At 37.1% G+C, this 22,693-nt stretch overlaps 1 protein-coding gene across 1 annotated transcript; it reads right to left on the reverse strand.

Moving 5' to 3' along the window:
- Positions 1–2,359: 2,359 nt before the first annotated feature.
- On the reverse strand, positions 2,360–2,548 carry LOC127192866 (keratin-associated protein 19-5-like). The gene has a single exon (XM_051150215.1). The coding sequence runs from the start codon at positions 2,546–2,548 to the stop codon at positions 2,360–2,362; it is 189 nt and encodes a 62-aa protein (XP_051006172.1).
- Between the last annotated feature and the right edge of the window lie 20,145 nt (positions 2,549–22,693).

Consider the following 22,693-nt stretch of genomic DNA (forward strand, 5'->3'; position numbering starts at 1 on the left):
CCTCCACCTCTCTAAATTCTCATTCATTCTTTTAAAAAAAAACACAAAAATTTCAGCCTATAAAGGGGATTTTTCTCGTCTAGAAACTATAATTGCAAAATTAAAAATCTAGTGACAGCCAGGTGTGGGAGTATTGCACTAGAGTTGTTTATTAGAGATGTCTGAGGAACTTCCCAGAAACCCCCTTGATATTGTCAGTGCTCTGGATTGCCCATCATACTTTGATTATAAAACCCCATCACACTTGTTGGTCACAGAGCCTGGAGGGATCAAATTGGCTTTGACAAGGAAGTTTTCCCCATAATGGCTAGATCTCAGTACTGGAAGGTCCTATATAGGCTACTGGAGACAAAAATTTATAACAGTCTCACACATTTATGAACACCGAATTGTAGTAATGACTGGTATGGAAAGTTGTACTCATTGGTGCAATAATGACATGAATGTTATGGGGTAACTAACAACTTTATGACAGGAGTAAAGCCTATTCCACATACTTGGTAATGTAAACCTTTAGAATAACTCATGGTGGGGGAGTCTCCATGTCCTAGGGATGAACCTACTACTTACTGCTAAATGGATTTCTCAAACTTCCATGTGAATTTGTATTACTCTAACATAAATGGATAAGTACAGCTTTCATACCTTATCAGAGAAGTTTCTTTGTGCAGTGGTTTGTGGTCAATGCAGAAATTGACAACAGGTCAAGGCTCAGAACGAGTATCAGAAGAGTGGCTCACCCAGAAACACATATTTATACCACAATCCTCACTCCAAGTCTCGGGTGAAAAGTGGGTGGAAAGATTGTAAGAGCCAAGGATCAGGGAGAATTAAACAGACAAAGTGTAGTCTGGACAGGATAAGACCCTCTAACTCATGAATATCCAATAGTTGTTACCATCTCCACAAGATCAAGCCAGTCAGCACTCCACAATGAAGTGTGGAGGCATTCATGAGGTGGGACGGAGCTCCTGATCCTCCACTGAGGAGCTTTGGATGCACAGTTGATGGTTTCTCAGGATGTGGGACATATTGTTCATTAACAGTTTAGCTCCTAGTAAGCCAACCTTGCTGTACTGGCTCCATACCTAAAGTAGGTGGACAGCACAAATACTGTGGTATAGGGGATGTTTTAGAAAAAGAAGACAACATGTTGGAGATTATGGAGGTGGGATGGTTCTGGAAGGATCTAGAAGCACTAGTTGGAATTGCCACGATCAAAATACATTGCAAGAAGCTAATGATTAATACAAATATGTTGCTAACATGGTTTACTAGTGGGATTATGTGTATATATAATCATCACATTATGTAGACTGCTATTATGTATAGTACTTTCTTCATAGGCCACTGTGTACTACTACAAAATGCTACTATGATATTGTTCTTCATTATATGAATCTTTTAGTGTGTTTGTGTCTGTGTGAATATGTGTGTCTGTGTGTACTTGCTCACACGCACATGTGTAGAGGTCAGAGGACAACACTGAAGAGCATACTCTGTCACTCTCTGCTTTATTCTCTTAAAACAGGCTTTTTCCCAGAACCAGAAGCTTGTCCTGCTTTGCTGTGCTTGTTTTGGTTTGGTTTGGTTTGGGTAGGGTTGGGTTGGTTTTGGTTGGCTTGGGTTCATTTGGTTTAGCTAAGTAGGCTGACCAGCAAGCTCTACAGCAGTGGTGACCCCCAAGCATAAAATTATTTTCTTTCTACTTCATAACTGTAATTTTGCCATTGTTATGATACATAATGTGAATATCTGTGTTTTCCGATGGTCCTAGACAATCCTTAAGAAAATGTCATTTGGCCCCCCCCCTTAAAGGAGTTGTGACACACAGATTGAGAATCTGTGATCTAGAGCTTCTCTTATGACCTACCCCTTACCCCATCACTGTGACTGCAGGTGCGTGTCACTGCAGCATGATTTTATGACTTAAACTCAGATCTCAACTGTTGTGCACTAAACTCTCTCATCCACCTCATCCACTCAGACAACTCTTTGGCCATTCATTTCAAGTTTTCTAAGTGCTTTCCTATCTAAGTGCTGTTAGCATGGACACTGAGCAAAGTCAGCCAAATATATTACCAAGTATTTTTAAAAGTGCAGTAACATAAGAGCAACAAACACAGCTATAAGTTAAGATAATTTATTGCAAAGGATCAAAATAAGTCTACATTTAAGAAATGATGGAAGAGAAGGAAGCATAATATGAAGAATTACAAGATGGTAAGTGTTCTCAAAGTCTTAGAGATTAAATTTCCTTTTTCTTGACGTGGTTCACAGTATGTTTATTAATTGAGTCCTTGTATGAGTTTGGGGCAATGTTCTTATATTTAAGATATTGGTTCCTCAGGAAAGCATTTCAGTAGAAGTGGGAGAGTCCATACCCTCCATAGCAAAATGGGCGACGGTAGCCATAACCATATCCTCCGTAGCCAGAGCCATACCCATAGCTTCCAAAGCCACAGCCACAGCCATAGCCATAACCCAGGTTCCCAAAGCCTCGGTAGCCATGGCCCAGGCCTCCGTAGTAGTTGCTGTAGTAGCTCATGGTATCAGGAGTGGTAGTTTTGGGTTGTTGTTCAAGGAAAGATCATGAGTGTGAATGTCAGCATGTTCAAGGGGGGGTTTATTCTCTCGCTGGAGCAGGTGACAAGTCATGCACATGCCCTTCCTTTGTGTCACTGTAGAAGCCACTAGCCGTGTAACAGCTTATTGCTCTTCTGACTCCTGACATTCAGAGGCCCTCATTCTCATTAAAATACTTAAGATTGCATAATGTTCTATTTAGAATGTCCTTGAGCTTACTGTTTTGCTCTTAGTGGAAGAGATGGTTGGATAGCCAAAATACACGCACTCCAAACACTGAATAAAAATGTCTCACTACCGAGAGTATTACATTATCTACATATGGTGGGGATATTTTGATATATAATTAGGCACCTCTTCTGCTCTGTCACCTCTAAAATTGATAACTTCATCTACACCTATACCCATGGCTATTTTTTCAGCGCACAGTTGTCAAACCTATGCTTATCTCAAGGCAACCCTATTTATCAAGATGAACACTTTCAAAAATGCCTTAATTTGTGCTATATGAAAACAGTTTAATTCACAAAGACTCTATCACCTCATCTGTATTGTAGACCTGAAATCACAAAAAGAAAAATGTGTCAATTTTTGCATTGTAAGTACAATAACCTTTGTAAAGTTTTATATCACACGAACTTCAGATCTTTTGGCTGTTAAAAAAATAAGGTAATTTAAGAAATTGAGAGTGTGAAAGTTTTCCTCTATGTAAGCATATCAGAGTCAGTCTAGATTTTACCTCAAATCCCAGAACTCCTATCTGAAACTGCTCAAGGTTCAGAGTGTGCCTACCTGCATGTTTCACCTGCTCAGCAGACTTCTTCCTTGAGTTCTTCATCTGCGTATGTGTGACTTCCCTTTTCTTTACTCTGTCAGCTTCCTCTCTTCTTCCTTGTCTCCCAGTGCCCACCAGGCACACACAGGAAAGAGGATAATGGTACCCTGCATTCTCCCTTTGGTTTCCTTTCACCTTCAGCCAATGCATTTGTCTATCTGTTTCACGTTGCCCTGATTGGTCTCCCTTCCTCTCTGTTCATGGTCTCCCCATCTCAGATAACTGTGATCTACTTCTTACCTTTAGTATTACTAATTCAGCAACACACTATCTACAAAATCATATGCCTGATCCTAGGCACTCCATAACACCTTAAATTTAGGTTGCCTCAGGGCTTATGAAATGAAGATATTATGTTGAAATGACACAGAATTAAGAAGTATATGTGAAAAGGTGAGGTAAGGCCCCATTAGACTCTCAGGGCTCTACACCAGTAGCCAATTGGGCCTGAGACTACCCTTCACTGTTGTTAATCTCACGTAGTTTCTTTATACTTGGTTTTTATGACTTTTTGCATGTTGGTTGCTGTTGTGTTTTGTTTTGTTTTAGATTGTAAATGTTTTACCAAAAGCAAATTTCCAGTAATGAATGTCTGTGTTCTTATAAATAATTAACTAAGAATTTTAAAGCTAGAATTTTAGATTCCACTGAAATTTATCAATTGGTTAGTTATTTGCATATTTAAATCATTGAAAACATATTACTAATGATCCCACCACAGACTGAAAGAATTCAATATAACATATACATTCAGTTCTGGAACAAGTACATACCTATATGGAACAAGAAAAAAATTAAATACAGCCAGGTGTGGTGGCACACGCCTTTAATCTTAGCACTCAGGGAGGTAGAAGCAAGTTCAAGATGAGCCTGGTCTAAAGTGAGTTCAGGACAGCCAAGTCTACACAGAAAAACCCTGTCTTGATAAAAAAAAAAAAAACCACTTTGGCAACACTATAAATAAAAGTTCTTTCAAGATGTTATAGATCTGAGTATAATAATTTTTTAAATGTTGCAATTTTTATAGCACAATGTTCAAATCACTGAACATAAAATAAAAATTACAAATAAGTCAAATACTGAGAGGAAAGCATGCCAGATTTGTACAAACTAAAAGCATGATATTAAATGTCTCAAGAGAAAGTGAAACGTATTTCAGAATCATAACGATAATGTAAATGAAAGCCACATTTATCTACTGCTTTTTGTCAACAGAAGTAATAGAAAATTTTAAAGTAATGTTTTCTATACCCTGCCAACTGTAATTTATGTTAATATGTGTTTTTACAGAATTTCCCATTAAAGCAACTCTAAAATCTTTCTAACATAGAGGGTTGCATTTCTAAGCATGCATAGTGGCTTAAGTTTGTAATCCTACACCTGGAGAGGCCAAAGGTGAGAATGGTGAGTTTGGGGCTTGATGGGAGAAAACACCATCTAAGCAGGTCAGGACTGGATACAGCCAGACCCTGCCATAAAGAAAGTATAAAACTAGGTCAGTTTTCAAATGACTATACAGAGTTATGACTGATTTTTAATTTCAGCCCATGTAAAATTATCAAGAAAACACACTCAAGCTTGCAGTACAAAGAGTCCTACACCAACCCACTTGTTAACTGACAACATAAAATCATAAAGTTAACAACAAATGCTGTTGAAAATATTCCAAAAGCTCTGAGTAATATGTGGATGGCATTATGCATATCCCACATCAAGATGGCTAGTTAAAAGGGAATAAATATTAAGGAGTTTCTGGTATGCTTACTAGAATTTAGCTCAGCAATACAGTATGAAGCTTCACGTAGTTCCTTGACATACATTTCCTTATAACAATATAGAATGCTATAAGTATAAACTAGAAGTCACATGGCCAAATAAATTCATTTTGACACTATTTATAACTAGAAATCAGAGGTTATAGAATTCACAAATCATTGCTATAAAATAGCGCTCACATCATTATAATTTGCACTGAGACTTTAGCAAGCCTTGTGTCATAGTAAATGTCTTTTGACTACCTTCAGTGATGACTAATATGTTTCCTGGGACTGAAAGTCAGTAAATGAGCCACAGGGAAAGACCAGCTGTAGGTTTCTGTCTCTTGAACTTTAGCTGTGATATTTATTTTTCAGTGACTTAATAAGAATAATTTGTATTCCCAGAAGAAAAACGACTTCCTTCATCCCAAATGCTATAAGAGGGATGAACAATAAGATATATGACTAACGTTAAGACCACATTGCAATGCCACATTAAACACAGTTAATGGAAAATGATTATAGAGATATTTCCCAATGTAAAATATAGGACAAATTTTTCAGATGAAAAATGACTATCTTGAGAGTGAAAGGAGAAATAACTGTTGTGGTAGAATATCCAATATTTATAGAATAACTCTAAATTACTATTGAACAGCTGTATGTACACCGACAGCTCTTAAATCTTATGCCAACAAGCTTGTAGAGTGCACAATTCATCCTCTTTGCTTGCTGTAAGTGGGAGATAGATTAGATACAATGAGACCTCAGAGACTCTAGTTTTGTTTTTGTTTGTTGTTGTTTTGGATCATTCTTTCTATGCTCTTATATCTTGCCTTTGTAACAGAGACCAAAGGTCCACTACCTTACAGTAGAAAACTAAGTGAAATATCAGTTTCTCAAAGCACCAACTCAGAGTCACATCTACATCTGGAGAAAGTGCCACATCACAGACATGCTTATACCATGATCACTTACTTCTCAAAGTCGCATCTCAGGTCTCCAGCAGATGCCACAATAGCTCACTGTATAGAAATGAGGTTTGAAACTGTAAAATATTTTAGCTTCTGCAGTGATGATGGGGTCTGTCTTTGATACTCTATATAAAATATTTGCATATATAGAATATTATATATTATATATTATACATATTATATATAATATATATAAAAACATTCTTGAAAATATTAGTAACTCATTTTAGCAATACATGATAATTTGGCCTCATCACTATTAAAGAAGGTCAATCAACATTTTACTACTTGTTCTTACCTGTTTTAGTTCTATTTACAAGATATTCTTTTGAGTACACATTGGTACCTCCATGTCCTACAGGGCTTAATAATATTTCATGTATTTTTCCTTCTACATATTTCCTTCATACATATTAGGAAGATTCTTAACCTTCCTAATGCTGCAACCCTTTAATATAGTTCCTTACATTGTGGTTACCTCCCAACCATAAAATTATTCTATTGCTATTTCATAACTGTAATTTTGCTACTTTTATAAATCAAAATTTAAATATCTTAATGTAGGGTTTTTTATATGTGACACCCAAAGGAATAAAAAACCACAGGTTGAAATCCACTGTTCTAAATACTATCAGCACATAAAGTGCCATGAATTTATTAACTGGATTTTGAAACAAGATTTTGTTCTCACTGAATGAGTGGTATTCAAAGGAGGGAAAAACAAAATTAATTTGAAGGATTCACTTAAAACTTAGTTATCTTTGGCATTCTTCTACTATTTATTTTATTACGGTTTCTTTTTACTTGGTTCTAAGCACAATTAAGCTTCCATTAAATTATATGTGTGTGTGTGTGTGTGTGTGTGTGTGTGTGTGTGTGTGTGTGTGTGTGTGTGTTTATGTATACATTAAATCACTACATAATAATATCTGGTAGGCTCTACACTGAATTTATTTTCTGTCCATTAGGAATCTACCACAGAACAAGTGTTCAGGAAGGCACCAAATGATGAACCACCTTAATTAATTCTCTTATATGCCTATATCCTCAATACCTCACAGCCAAGTATTTTAGCCACTTGGAGGCAGTAAGAGTTGTGTTTCTTAGAAGTTCACTAAAACCCATAACATTAGTTTTTACTTAAACTGGCAGTTCCCTTTTATTTCCAATTCCCTATACAACATAGTGTGGAGTCAAATTTTCATTAAAAGTTTTTCTAAATCTGCTAATATAGCAAAACAGAATTATCTTAATATGGTAATGTTTCCATTTGCTGTATTTCACACCAAAAATGTCTAGAACACATTTGGAAGCAAAAATTAATATTACTGCTACTTCTGCTCAAAGACAGAAACAAATTGTCAGTGTTTATGGGGATCTCAAGTACTATAAAAATCAGCTAACACAATAAAAATTCAAAGAGCAGTGAAGTAGTTAGGAATTTGATGGATAAATCTTAGTTTCACTGTAGAATCTGGAGCTCAGTCTCTTGTCTGATGCTCCTATGGCCATCGATAGCAGGGTTCTGAGAACCTGTTACAGAGTAAAAAACTGCATTAGAAAAGCAAGCAGAGTCAGAACTGAGAGGTATCATCTGTTTCCAGGAGCCAGAAATACACGACTTATCCAGGAGAAATCATATCTAAGTTTTTCACAATCAAAATCACAGTCCATGTGTTAAAAGCATGCACCAAAGCTAAGTCTGACTGGGGGCGGGGGGGACGAATCTGGAAACAGTGAGAACTGAAGGCGTCCACCGTGGACTCAGCTGAGGCTCCTCTCCTCTTGCTATCAGTGTTTGAGAGTTTGGGCAAAGTTTGTCCGAATTTCCCTAAACAATGGCCAACACTTGGTGAAAGACTTTTCACCTCCCTCAGAGTGCAAGAACCAACTCATTTGATATACTTCAAGTTCACTCAAATACAAGGAAAAAAAACTCCATCTAAACTCTTCTTCTCTTAATTAGAAGAGATCCAATTAAGGAGGCTTACATTTTTATTTTGATTTGCCTGCTGAGCTTCTTTCCATGAACCCTATTCAGCCCTTCATGAGGAACGTCGATGACTGTAGATTCAGGTGTGACTTAGCCTCTCAGTCTCCTCTGAAGCAGGCTTCTGAGCGTAACCATCCCTCCCATTGCATCACCTCACGTATGCCTCTCAGCTCAGTCCTTTCCTTGTTGCTTATCTTTCACTTAATCAAACCATTCTGTTTTCAAAATATTCTATATGCTAACATTTTAGTCCTTGACAAACCGCAGTGGTGACAGAGTTCCCTCTAGATTATAATGATGGTGGAAAAGTCCTAATAAGCTAGTGATTTCAAACCGTCACAACATCCTAACATGGCATACTGCCCTTCTGTCTGTGTCACGATGGGAGGCCAGTGAGTAACTTCTCTGCACCTCCAGGCCTGTAAAAACACAGCCACGTGATTATGTACAACATGAAAGACCTGACAATGAGAAAATGACTACCTCATAGATGTATTGATATACAATTCTATAATTTATGTCCTTAGTTTAGAAAGCATTCCAACTTGCCCAAAATATCTATATTAAAAGAGCATGTCATGTGACAGCAGCAATAGCAGCAGCAGCAGCAGCATGATGCAACATATGCTTCTGACTCCTTGGTTGCATCATTCTTTTACTCTAGTGCTTGCTTTAACTTTGTCTTATTTTGTTTGTTATGGACTCTAAGCATATGGAATCCCTGCCTGTATTTGTCAGTAGATGAACATAATATGACTTACCATGAAACAAAATTTAAAATCACTAGCGACTACAGAGGTAGAAAATTTGTGATGTTTATTAACCGTCATCCATTTCCAATTTCACTATAGTGACAATCTTGAATAGCAACAGCAAAGCAGAAAAAAATGATGAAAAAAATTGCTTCATGGAGAATGAGGAGATTAATGAAATTTGTGAAGGACTATACCCAGGGAGAGAGAAACTTCTAATGACCTGGGTTAACGACCATGGACAGGACCATATGCTTCTCAGACCCATAATAACAATAGCCAAACAAGATTTGGTTCTAATATTATTTTTTAATATATTCTAATGAAAATAATTACATAACTTTCTCCTTCCCTTTACTCCCTCCATCATCTCCCAGCTACCCTCACTTAAAGCACTCCCATGCCCTCCACCTCTCCAGTGGATAGTCTCTTTTAAATATATATCTGTATATATCTATATAGATATAGACATGTATGTATGCTCAAATATAAATATATAAACACAACTTGCTTAGTCTGATTTTTTTGTGTGAATATGGTTTAAAGACTGGCCATTCTGCATTGGGAAACCTGTAAATGGGCCCATCCATAGAGGAAGCTAATTCTCTTTCTCCTAGAAGGAGTTGCGGCAGTTCTTTGTCTAGCCATGGGGATCTCTGCACTTTCCTCCCTTCCATGTGAATGTGTACATCAATGCTGCCTTTGTTCTTGTCTTGTTTATGCAGTCATTTCTAGGGGACATTGTTTCCCAGCAGACCCCCTGGCATTCAGGTTCTTCTAATCTTCCTACCTGCTCTTTTGTGTTGCTCTTTGAGCCACAGATGTAGGCACCATGAAGCTGGACATCCCATCCTCTGTTGATCTCTGTACTGTGTCCAGTATGTCACAGTGTTCTATGATCATCATAACTTACTCTAAAGAGAAGCTTCTTTGGCATGTGGTGGTAGCTACCGTTATCTATGAGTATAAAATAAGATTGGAAATTTTCTGGGGAACTATGTTGGTCTATTAAAGGATTCTTTTCCAAGTTTCATGACCTCTATAGCCCAAAAAAGTTGACTAGATTTCCAGCATCAAGCATGATTTTCTTCTGTGTCCTAAGTATGTGATGTTTTCAGCTGTAGTGGCCACTCCTGAGAGGCATCCAAGGGTCATACGTATATTTTGCCTTATTACAAATCTAAACAATGTCTGTCCCTTGATATGTTGCATGTTTGTTACAAGCAGGGACAGTATCAGTTTCTAAGCTCTACTGTCTGACATAAACCCTTTGGTAGGCTGTTCCTATCACTGATGAAAATGTGATGCAATTTAGGAGAATTGCAACATCTGAGTCTACATAAAATGCCTGCTTGGGGCTGAGGTAATGTCACCACGCAATGTTTAAGTGACATCTGGGAGAAAACATTCAAGAAATGCGTGCACGCTTTTAAAGAAGATGCTAAGCCCAAGGACGCTGAAAAAAAAAATCAAGAAGTCTATTGCAGAGATCACAAGCATCTAACCTGCATGTAGATGAGGATGACATTAACTAGCTTCTGAAATTCTTGGAGACTTGATAAGAAAACAGGAGCACACAGCTAAAGAGTAGTCAGGGGGATTGAAAACTGTTGAGAAGTAAAAATAAGTAAAGAAAAAGAGTCTTCAGATGTTCTAAAGAGAAATGCTTAATAGAAGTCATTGCAGCCTTAAGAAGTTCCTTTAAGAGCTTGAAAACATGTACCTCAATAACAGCAAAGTGTGTGAAGTCACTGACAGGATAACTTGTGACTTATTCTCTGCAAAGCTAGTGTATAATAATAAGAGTAGTAATAATAATGATGATGACATAAACATGGTAGGTCAGGTGGCTCAATGGGTAGTGCTGCCAAGTCTGATAATCAGAATTCAATACTCAGAGACCATGGTAGAAGGAGAGAACCAAGTCCTACAAGGTACACTGTAGCATGCGCTTCCCTCACATTGTACTCAATGCTCACAAAATAAAGAAATGCAATAACATTTTCAACTGTAATTTAAAAAAGAAACAAACCAAAAAAATTCTACCAGAAGTGATTCTGAAAATGGAGGCATTCCTTCCACCAGAGCCCCAGGTACTTCAGGTGGGTTCCAGAGAAAGTCACTGTTACCATGGAGATTAAGTTTCCTCTTTTTCATTGCCCCTAAGGACCCTTAATTAGACCCGAAGAGAAGGAATGTGATTGCCATAACCTCATAGGTTGCATATGAATATAAATCTTATCTCTAATATAAAAAAGAGAATTCAGAAACAAATAACATAACAATAAGTCAAAAATTAGTAAACATTAAATTAGAAAAAAGTAATGATTTAAAAAATATCAATGTATAATACACTTATATTTTAATTGCTATTACAAAAGAATCGTTTTAAAAATAAAAATATAATAGATAAAGTAGTTACAAAAGACAAGTTTATCTTAGTAATAAAGATATGCTTTGCAAAAATTGACTTAGTTCAAGTGTGCAGTGACTGTGAAGTCTAAGGTAACATTACTTTGCTGTCCTCTGATACCATATCAGCTCTCAGTTCTGTAAGTTCTGGCCTGGAGACAGCCCAATGGAGGTGTGCCTCTGTTACATTGTTTTACCACGGATTTTAGTGTGCCTTTATATGTATAACCACACTAAAACTTACCAGTACAGTGTGGTCACCTGCAATATTTAGTATTGTAAGCGGTTACCCAGTTTTGTAGCCTAGTAGCAAAAGGGGAGTGGCATGATCTCCTTGCATTGTAGCAAACGGAGTCTAGGCTGTGTGAGTACACTCTCTGATGTGCACACAGCGAAAAACATTATCTACCTAAATATAAATACATATCAGTGTGAGTCTTTCTAGGAACTTGGTGCACAGCTATGTTTATCTATTTTCAAGATTCAGGGTACTTCTTGGATATTTTAAGCTACAATATTATATAAAATTGGAATGCAAAATGAGCAATTGGGCACTTATTTCGGAATAAAATTATTTTTAAGAGTTCTACATCTTTCAAATTTTGCACATTTTCTTATGCTATATTTTAACATTTGGTAGCTTGTTAATACTTTACTGTTCCAGTAAAGGTGTTTTGATTATGAGGGTATTGAGGTTCACGTTCTAGTAGGCAATAAGCCGACCAATATTCAATGCTGTTGCTGATGTTTCAGTAACAGTGAGGAGTAGCCTACTTTCATTTCTTTGTTCACTGGTAATTTAAACTTCATATCAAAGAGTAGTAAAATTGCATGTTTCTACTGACATTGTTATGTTTACAAAGCCAAAACAACTTCTTGTTTTTGTTGTAAGATATATTAATTTCATTCAAAGTTTAGTTTTGTTATTTTGTTTACAGTTTTGTATAAAGATTTCCTTGTTTTTTTTTTCTTTCTACTCTTTCCCTTTTTCTACCACTATTCTTCAAACTGATGCTACGTAAATAAATACAATAAAAGATGAACAAATAATTCCTGGTTCTTATGGCCACTATTATGAAAAGTAATGGTTAGTTATAATCTATTTTTATAGTTTTGATAGGAAAAGAAATCTACAATTTTAAAAAACAAAATTCAAATACTTAAGAAAGCCAAAGGTGGAAGCAGCTAGAGTGATGAGCCATCTGGATTTCCTGGGGTTGTGCCAGAATAAACTCTGAACATGTCACAAGCCAAGAAAACTCTCTGTACTCAGGAAAGAGGTATAAATGGTCACCTTTTCACTAATGAGTGTCTGACAGGATCAAAACAGGGACTTTTGAACAAATATGGTTGTATACGCACTTACTCCAATTGGGTAGAACACAAATGTAAAAGATGAAAGATCAGAAAAGGAAAATTACCTTTCAAACTAACGGAACTTTCAGTTGTGTATTGTAAACCACAGTAATATTACAAATAAGTGGCACTGCTGCAAAATCTGTTTGAAGTATCAGGATTAACGGAGTAAAAAAAAGTCTATAAAACTTTCTTGCCTAAAAAAGTTAGCAAATCATAGACCATGAGGCAACCCTGATCTAAAACCAAATGGACTTTCTATGGCTGCCCCAGCTCTGAATAATGACAATATTTATAAATAATAAAGCTGTCTCTTACAATAGCTTTAGACCATTGCTTACTGTTGTTTCCAATGACCTCTTATAACCTACCTTTAATCTATGTTCCTCAATGTGGTTGTTTACCTTTCCTCAGTTTCATATGTCTGACGTCATCTGTTTCTTCTTTCTCAGAGGCGAACCTTCCCACCTCAGATCTTTCCCAACCTTCCTATTTCTGCTCGCTCCCCCTCCCACCAGAGTCCAGCCTTCCTCCTTCCTCCCTTACCTATGATATAAGCCATTCAACTCTTTCTTTAACCAATCAGAAGATGATGAAGGGAGTGTTTATAAAATATATGCAGGTCAACAATACCAAATCCTGTACTAGCTCTCTGCCGGTACAGAAACCAGCATGTGAATAATGCAAGGACACTCTTTACACAGTGCACACACATACACACACACAAATTGCTCCAACACTGATCAATGTCTATTTCCCATTACAGAATTTGGTGGTGCCTCTTAGAAAATAAATGTTGTGGCTAATCTCACCTGTCAGCTTGATGAGATCTGACTCACCTGAGGAATTGACCTCTAAGCATCCCTATGATGCTTTATCTGTATTAGACTAACTGAGGTCAAATACACTGCATGTGGTCTCATTCTCCAGGCTAGGATCTTGGACTGCATAAAACATGGAATTCGTGAGATGAGCACACACAATTGTCTCTCTCTACTTCTTGTCTACGGATGCAGTATGAGCAGCTGCCTCAAAGTCCTGTCTCTGTGACTTACCTACAAAGATGGACTGAAGCCTTGCACTGTCAGTCAAGCTCTCTATCCTTGAGTTTGCTTTTTACTGGGCATCTGATCACGTCAACAAGAAAACGAACCAAGATAACAAATCAAGAATACTTGCTCCAATTTTTACTTTTAGTTGATAGAGTTTGCAGTATATATTCTTGGCCAATCTTCACTGACCTTCAAATGTTTCATTGCTCCACATTCTTAATGCAATGATCACATACTTCAATTTTGCCCTCTGTTCTTCAATTTTTATATTAATATAATAGTTTTTTAAATCTCATATCAACTACCCTACCTTAAATGATAGAGAATTCTGCTGCTTGCTTGCTGTTCACCTAATTCATGAAAAGGACTGGGTTTTAGTAAAACTACTGAAATCTTCCAAACATGTTTCAATTATTTTGCTATCTTCTTTTTCAATAACATTGTGTTTATATGTATCGTGTTTTATAGTTTGCTTTCTCTTCCTTGATCAGTATTTCTGCGTATATGGCATCTGTTTTTACCAAGTCTTTAACACATTAATTATATATATAAATATATATATATATTACATTTCTTGTTTATTATTTCTATCTATGGTATAATTAGTTTTGGTTCAAGCACCTGTTTTGTTCCATCAGGATATGTTTTCATCGCATTAGGAATGCTTTACACATTTTTTCAGAGAAGCTGAATATAATGCAATAGATAATGAAATTGGAGATTCATGCCATATTATGATAATATTTTCTTCATGTGCACAATGGATTTAAATCTATCTTAGTCAGGAAAAAAAATGCCCAATAAAGTGATGAAGATAACTTTCAATTTTCCATTAACAAATGAATAAATTTATTTTCTAATTTAAATACTTCAGTATTTCAATATTTTTAATATGAATATTCTGATTTTCTTCAACTTGAGCCATCAGAAGAAACAAGCCACTGTCCTACTTAATAACTTTTTAAATATACTATGACTTTTTATAAAATTACATCTACCACCTAAGTGGAGGAAGTTAGACTCTCCTATCAAAATACATTGTTCTGTATCAAGTGTTCATACATGGAGTTGACATCATTGCCAAAGACTACTCTAAGTGTGTGCTTTTGTTTCTCAGTATTTCACAGGCATCAGCATTTGGCTTGGTTCATATCTTCTGTAGTGAGTTTTTATTCAGAGTTACATTTGACAATCATCAAACTAAATTTGACAGTCCTAATCTGCACTTCCCTTCAAAACTGCCAAATTATTAATTGTCCTCATAGGAATAAATTTGCTCACTTATTTTGGTATTCTCAGTAGTTCTCATTGTCTCTACAATGAATGGGAAAAATGACTAGAAAAAATGTCTCCTAAATTGAGCAGAATATGAAATGACTGCAATATGGCACTATTTCAATAATTTTTATTATGAAGACACTGGTAAACATTGAATAGCTTTTTTGTGTGTAGATGGTAGAGTGTGATGCATATTGAAAAAAGTATAAATTAAAATGGATCCAAGTGTAAGCAAGAAGGAATCACATCCAAAGAATAAAAGTCTTCTGGTTCATCTATGGAGAAAGTTAAAACCAATCTTTAGTTTGAGAGATATCAAAGATAAATAGAGGCTGAAAGATTTTTTTAAAGTTACACCAAAGAAAGTAAAAAGTCCCTCCAAGAAAACATATGAAGGGAAAGATGTGTTTTGCCTTATTTATTTTCACCTTAACTCAATGGAGACTGATGCACCAATTAAGGACCATGCATGGTGAGGACCTAGACCTCCTGCTCAGATGTAGTCCACAGGCAGCACAGTCTCCTTGTGTGTCCCATAATATGGAGAGTAGGGACTACCTCTGACAAGGACTTTGGTGCCCCCACACATTGATCACTTCCCCAGGCCACAGAGAAGGAGGATACAGGCATTCCAGATGAGACCTGATAGGCTGAGGTCAGATGTTAGGGGAGGAGGAGTCCTCCTTTCAGAGGATTAGCAAGAAGGGAGAGAGGGAACATGAAGGAGATAAGGTGGGATCCGGAGGTGACAATGGAGGGGGCTACAACTGGGAACATGAACAAAATTTAAAAATAATAGGAATGTCATTTAAAATTAGTAAAAATAAAAGACTTTTGCTACATATACTAAAGATTTAACTAACAAAATCAGCACACTGAAGACCTCAGGGTGACAAATGGGAAAACGGCCCCTAATAAAACATTTTCCTATTAATGTAATCTCTGAAAAATTTTAAGAGTTGTCAATAGATCCTGTTTTTTCTCTCTCTCTGGAATTCACTGAAGAGCATGCATCCTCCATCATCATGAATGCAGCTGAGAAAGTATGAATGATCAGATTTTAACCAGGCTTCTTGAGTTCTCTTAAGAACAAAGCCTCATCTTTCGCTGATCTAAACACAACCCCCGTCCCTCATTTCCTTCCTTTGAGGAAGCTCAATCCTGGTAAATGAAGTTACTGTTTGTTCCAGCAAGGACTTCACTATGGATATATAACCCTCAGTACATAGAAGCACTTACTCTGAACAGCTAACCATGATTTTAACCCCTCCTCTGCTCTCTTTAGACAGATCGTCTGTAGCACAGAAATCCTGGGGACTGTTCCTTCATCCTCTTGTTCTTGTTTCCCAATCTACCAAGGATATGAAGGCCTCAATTTCTTTGTGTGCCTCCTTCCTACCTTGAGGATGTCCTCTTTTCCTAGAGCTAAGAGAAGCCTCTTTCTCTTATAGGTAACGTTGGCCAAATCCAGAAGGCATAATCTTGTAGAGCAAACTCCTTCCCACTCTTTCATTATCCACTTCCCTTATGACTTGAGCCCTCCTGGCTGGCACACTCTGTTTCTTCTAAAATGACTGGGTGCCTCTGTCAGGATCAGACTCACGATCAGTTCTATTGAAGCTCACTCCCCTACAGTAACGGTCCTCAATAAAACCCATCATGCTTCACAGAATCCATTTTGTTTCTCCAAGGTACTGGATGTGGAGTTACCATTGTGTGGCCTTGTCCCTCCCCAGATGCATAAAACAGGAAAGCTAGTCAGATAAGGTACCTCATACAATGCCACCACATGGAGGCACTTGGGGACTGAGGCTCTAGCCTGACAATGCGTCAATAACAAGAAAACCTCAAAATACCATAAAATGAATCATGTAGAACATGGCAATGGTGTGATACATAACAGTGTGCAGCTTCTGAGGTCATAGGAGTTTGACAAACTGTTCAGTGTGTCTGTAGAAAACCATGGAGCCAGTGTGCATGGCCAAAAGTACCATTGTCACAATGACCACAAGACTACAGCCAGAGGCAGAGCCAGCACCGAGGTCACCAACACTAAATCTAAGGTCACTACACCAGTGAACACAGTAATTCACTATATTAGGGGTTGGAGATTTGGGTTGATAGTGGAAGTCCTAAGAGTGAAAACTGCCCCAAACCAGAGTGTTTCCCTCTCAAGATACATGACACATCAAAACTCAAGAGCTTCACATGCTTTTGTAATAAATTTCTGGCAAAAATCAGGAACTTTAGCCCATGTTTGTATTACTTAAGGGGAGTTTTAACCATGTGCAAAGTCATTTTTTCTTTGAATTTTAATTATTTGATTGTTACAAATATAGACTTTAGCATGGGTAATTAAATCTTACTTTCAGAGTTAATGACTACTCATTTCTAATTTTAAAATCCAGTATTCAAATCCCTTTCAGCGTATTCCTGAAAATTCCTTTGATTTTGATTAAACAACTGATAGTACTTTGAATTTAAGTGAGATAAGGTTTCAATTTTGGCCAATTATCATGTTTTGTTATTTTAAAAATTTCAATATATTAACATAAAAACATGAAAATATTATGCATACTTCTGTAAATGTGAAAAAATACTTATTTATCAAAAGAAACATTGGATTACTCTGCGGTTCTACCTCCCTACATTTTGCCAAGTCAAGTTCTAATAAACTGTACTCAACACCATTTCAGCATATGCCCCAGGTTCGTGTCCCCATAAGGCATTCACTCTATGCAGAAGGAGCAGCCACGTGTTTGGGAAACTGCAGTTTTATTTAAATTCCTATTTTGCGCTTCTAGAGTCCCACTAAATGGTTAGACCTCATGTATATACAGAATATGGTCTCTGCATTATTTCTATCAAATATTCTAGAGTTCAATCACTGCCAACTCAGTTTTTATTAAGCAAAAGATGATTTGTCATATTTTAAGATAAATGAATGATTGATCCACGAAAGCCCATTGGTTCATTGTAATTATGAATGTGTACACACGTGTATTGATTTGTGGTATATGTGTGTTTCTGTGTGTGTGATTGTATGCGTAGGAGTAAAATTACACATGCACAAGTTCAAAATGAAAATGTGTTCAAATAACTTATTTAGTTTTTGTATTTCACTATTAGTCTTTAGAGGAGGAGGAGGAACTATGTTGTGCAAGATTGTCTTAAAACTAGCAGTTCTGGGGAATATTTCAGCCAGAGCTGTAGCACAACCAGTGGAAAGAGAAGAGGCCGAGGATGTTTTAACTAATTCTAAATTGTAAAGTGTAAGACCAAGAGAGATGTAAGGATAGTCAAGACAGAAAACCTTTGGGGAAAGTCCTGAAAGTTAGATATGTTGTTTTATGTCACAGATAGTTTTTGTTTATTTCATTATGATGAAAAATTCTGTGACTCATGCAAGGATTTAGTACGCAAGGGCACTGTATTAGCTATATTCCTGTTCTATAGGACACATGACCAACAGCACATTAAGAGATAAAGAATTTATTTTGGTTTAAAGATCCAGGGGGATAGAGAATATATAATGGCTGGAAAGGCATGACACAGTAGCACATGCGAGAAGCTAGGCAATTACATTTCATAACCACACAGGAAGAAGGGAGGAAGGTGGGTGCAGATATAAGGCCCCAAAGCCCCCTTCTGATGGCCTAACTCCTGTATCCGTGTCCTAAGCATTCCTTAACATGCTCCAACAGTGCTACCAGTGGGGACCAGATGTTCCAATGAGACTTTATCCAGGCGATCCACAAAATTTGACCAAAAAGCATTTTCTTTTTTTATTTGCTTTTTTTTTATATTTCTTTTTAACATATACATTTATATTATTACACATGCATAAAATAAATTACGTACAGCAGGAAGAACCATAAGACAGGAATTATATAAATGTTCCATTCATAGTTATTTGGCTATTTGTATTTGGCAAACTTGAAGTAAACATCTTTCCTATCTTGTGGGGTCTAAATTTCTGAATGGAGATTAATATCTATCATATATCATCTCTATTAACTTAAAACATCTATTCAATTAAGCTTAGTAGGTTAGGCATTAAAAAGTTTTAGATCTTTTTTTGGGGGGGGAGGTTCGAGACAGGGTTTCTCTGTGTAACATTGGCTATCCTGGACTCACTCTGTAGACCAGGCTGGCCTCGAACTCACAGCAATCCACCTGCCTCTGCCTCCCAAGTGCTGGGATCAAAGGCGTGCAAAATAGAAAAGCATTTTCAGCTGGGCAGTGGTGGCACACGCCCTTAATCCCAGCACTTGGGAAGCAGAGGCAGACAGATCACTGTGAGTTCAAGGCCAGCCAGGTCTACAAAGCAAACCCAGGATAGTCAAGGCTACACAGAGAAACCCTGTCTCAAAAAACCAAAACCAAACCAAAACAAAACAAAAAAACAAAAAAGAAAAGGAAAAAAGAAAAAAGAAATTATTTTCATCATTTCACAATTCTTTGTTGTTGTATAGTAGATTCTTTCAGATTGAAATTTTTCATGCTGCAAGGAGGGGAACTCTTTAATCAGGGAGGCAAACAACTCAAAATACCTTCAATAACTCCCTAAAACTAACAGGATAAAGTAGGCTGCTCCATCCCAGAGTCAGCAGTAAGCTGATGAGCTGCAAAGAAGATTCTCAGACAAGACCAGCTTCTCAGAAGAAGCAGAAACCAATGAGCTGCCTGGAAGAGGCTTAGACCAACTGAGTCACTTGGAAAAGACACTCACCAACCTGTTGGGTTAGGTGAAACTCTAAATCACCTGCATAACCCACATATAGCTGATTATATACATATAAACAATTAAACAATCTGGAACTTCAAGAACAAAAACAAGTATTGTTTAAAGTTCACAAATTCCATAATGATTTTTTTATCTTGTATGTGTGTGTGTGTGTGTGTGTGTGTCTGACAACAGTTAACAGATACAAAAAATCAGGGTAATTTAAAATTATTTGTGACACTCAGAGCGGCAGAGTTATACTGTAGTAGCAATCCCTTCTGTTCTCAAGGCACCATCCCTCATTTATTTAACATAACTGTATAATTCCAGTGGGTTCAGACATTACTCTAGTCAGAATCATCTTAGAGAGAAATAAAAATCTGTGAAATCTGTTTTAGGTAAAGCTAACAATTTGTGGTGATAAGATCACTCCATTAGGGATAATCAAAAATCCTGTGGCAAAGGTTTCTGAATGGAACCAAAAACTTGATGTTACAACATACTTCAATTTTGAATGTACTAATATCTTTGTGAATATCGTTAAAAATTGCATGTAGTTATGAATTTAAGAGTAATGCCTCCATATTCTATTTTGACTTTAGGAGCTCACAGGCAGTGTCAATACGAACTGCATAAAAGTTCCAAATGGTTTCACTAAAGCTTATTACCACTTCTTACACATAGTTTCAGCAATTGCATCTCTCTTCTTGGTTTCTTACCTTTCACGGTGTGAAGTTATCCTGTATCTCCTGTCCTTGCATCCAGTGGTATCTGTTCTAACCATGTGAGCTCCGTGTTCTTTTTTACATTTTAAAATATATTTTATTAATTTATTCATATTACATCTCCATTGTTATCCCATCCCTTGTATCCTCCCATTCCTCCCTCCCTCCCATTTTCCCCTTACTCCCCTCCCCTATGACTGTGACTGAGAGGGATTTCCTCCCCCTGTATATGCTCATAGGGTATCAAGTCTCTTCTTGGTGAGCTCCATGTTCTTAAAACTCAGTCTTTAAGTGCCAATCTACACAAGGACACAGAATTAGATTTGGGACATTATGAAAGGGCAAGAAAACTGATAATGGTTTAGGGGCAGTAATTCAAATTTAAAACACACTTTCTTTTTCTTTTTTAACCATTGTCTTTATATTTATTCTTCCAAATGTCTAATTGGAAAGTGTTACTTGTCACTTACTTGTCACTAATAGCCATATTTAGCCTGATAACTAGGAGCAACATTGCACTTGACTATTCAATTTTCCCTGCATCAGCAAACACCCTTTCCATCCTCCTGAAACTTATGTCTGCTGCTCACTTCGCTCTTGGGGTCTTTGATGGGTGCAGTCAAACCTCAGACTCTTTCTGTAGGTTTCAGTGCACATTCTCAGATACTGTCCAAACCCCTGAAATCTTAGTGTGCAATTTTACATGAAGGAGCTTGTAAGGTTGGTGCTGACTCTGCACTTTAGGCTAAGGAAACTTCACATGTAGCTTTGGATCACCAAACTCTCTTCCTTAACTCCTCTATGAATGTGCACTGGCCCATATATTTCATTTAAAGCCACACTCATACCCAAGTAGTTTATGCTACTTGGAAAACAATCTAGAAACTATAACATCTTATCTAGATACTAAGACATATTATCTTTAAATTTTTAAAGTAAATTGTTTCTTTTAAAATTTTTAAATTTTAATTTATTATAATTGACTCAAGATTTCATCCAGATTGTTATAGCCTGCCTTGTATCTTCCTGTTCCCACTCTCTCTCCCACTTCTGCGCTATTCCCCTCCCCTAGACCTCTGACAGAAAGGGATTTCCTCCCCCACCAAATAACCACAGCCTATGAGGTCTCATCCGAATAGCCTGCTTCTCCTTCTGCAGTGTGCCCCCAGGCCTCGCCACCAAGAGGAATTGATAAAATTGGGGCCATGAGAGTTAATGTTAGAAGCAGTTCCCTCTCTCCCCACAACAAGGGAGAATGAGCTGTCCATTGGCTAGATCTAAACAGGGCATCTAGTTTTAGTGTACGCATTGTCCTTTGTTGGTGTAACAGTTTGGACAGGTTTCCCTGGGTCCAGATCCAGCAGCCTTGATGGTCTCCTTGTGGGGCTCCTGAACCCTCTGGGTCCTTCCATCCCCTATTCTTGCATAATACTCTCAGTGCTCCACCCAGGGTCCAGCAGTGAGTCCCAGCATCTGTCCTGATGGCCTGCTGGGTGGAGTCTCTCATAGAACATCTATGTTGGGCTAATATCTACTTATAAGTGAGTATGTACCATGCATGTCTTTCTGGGTCTGAGTTTCATTACTCAGGATAATCTTTTCTAGTTCCATCATTTGTCTGCAAATTTCAAGATTTCCATGTGTTAAATACCTGAATAGTATTCCATTGTATAGATGTACCACAGTTTCTTTATCCATTTTTTGGTTGAGGAAACTCTAGTTTTTTTCCCAGATTCTGGCTATTACAAATAAAACTGCTATGAACATGGTTGAGCACATGTCCTTGTTGTGTGATAGAGCGTCTTTCGGATATATATGCCCAGGAGTGGTGTAGATGGGTCTTGAGGTAGAAGTACTCCCGATTTCCTGAGAAAGTGCCAGATTGATTTCCAAAGTGACTATACGTTTGCACTCCCACCACCTCAGTATTGCCCTTTCTCCACATAATTTCATACAAATATATGAAAGAAATGCATTTTTGCTTATGTGGCCTGAAAATAAATATAAAAGTACAGGCATGTGTGAAAATTAATAGAATTATTCATTCTTTTATTTTTATCTTTGTTATTAGAAATGCAGATGCTATTCGGTATAATTACTTTTCTAGGTGAATATTCATTACGCACAGTGATGGGCTGAATAAACACCCAATACATTCTGTTCATATGTGCAGTGAAGTATGGTCACTTAGAAATGACTGAACTACTTTATAAATACTTGTTAGTAAATTGGTTAAAACTTTAAAAT

Source organism: Acomys russatus, chromosome 8 (genome assembly GCF_903995435.1).
Source record: "Acomys russatus chromosome 8, mAcoRus1.1, whole genome shotgun sequence".
NCBI classification, from domain to species: Eukaryota; Metazoa; Chordata; class Mammalia; order Rodentia; family Muridae; genus Acomys; species Acomys russatus.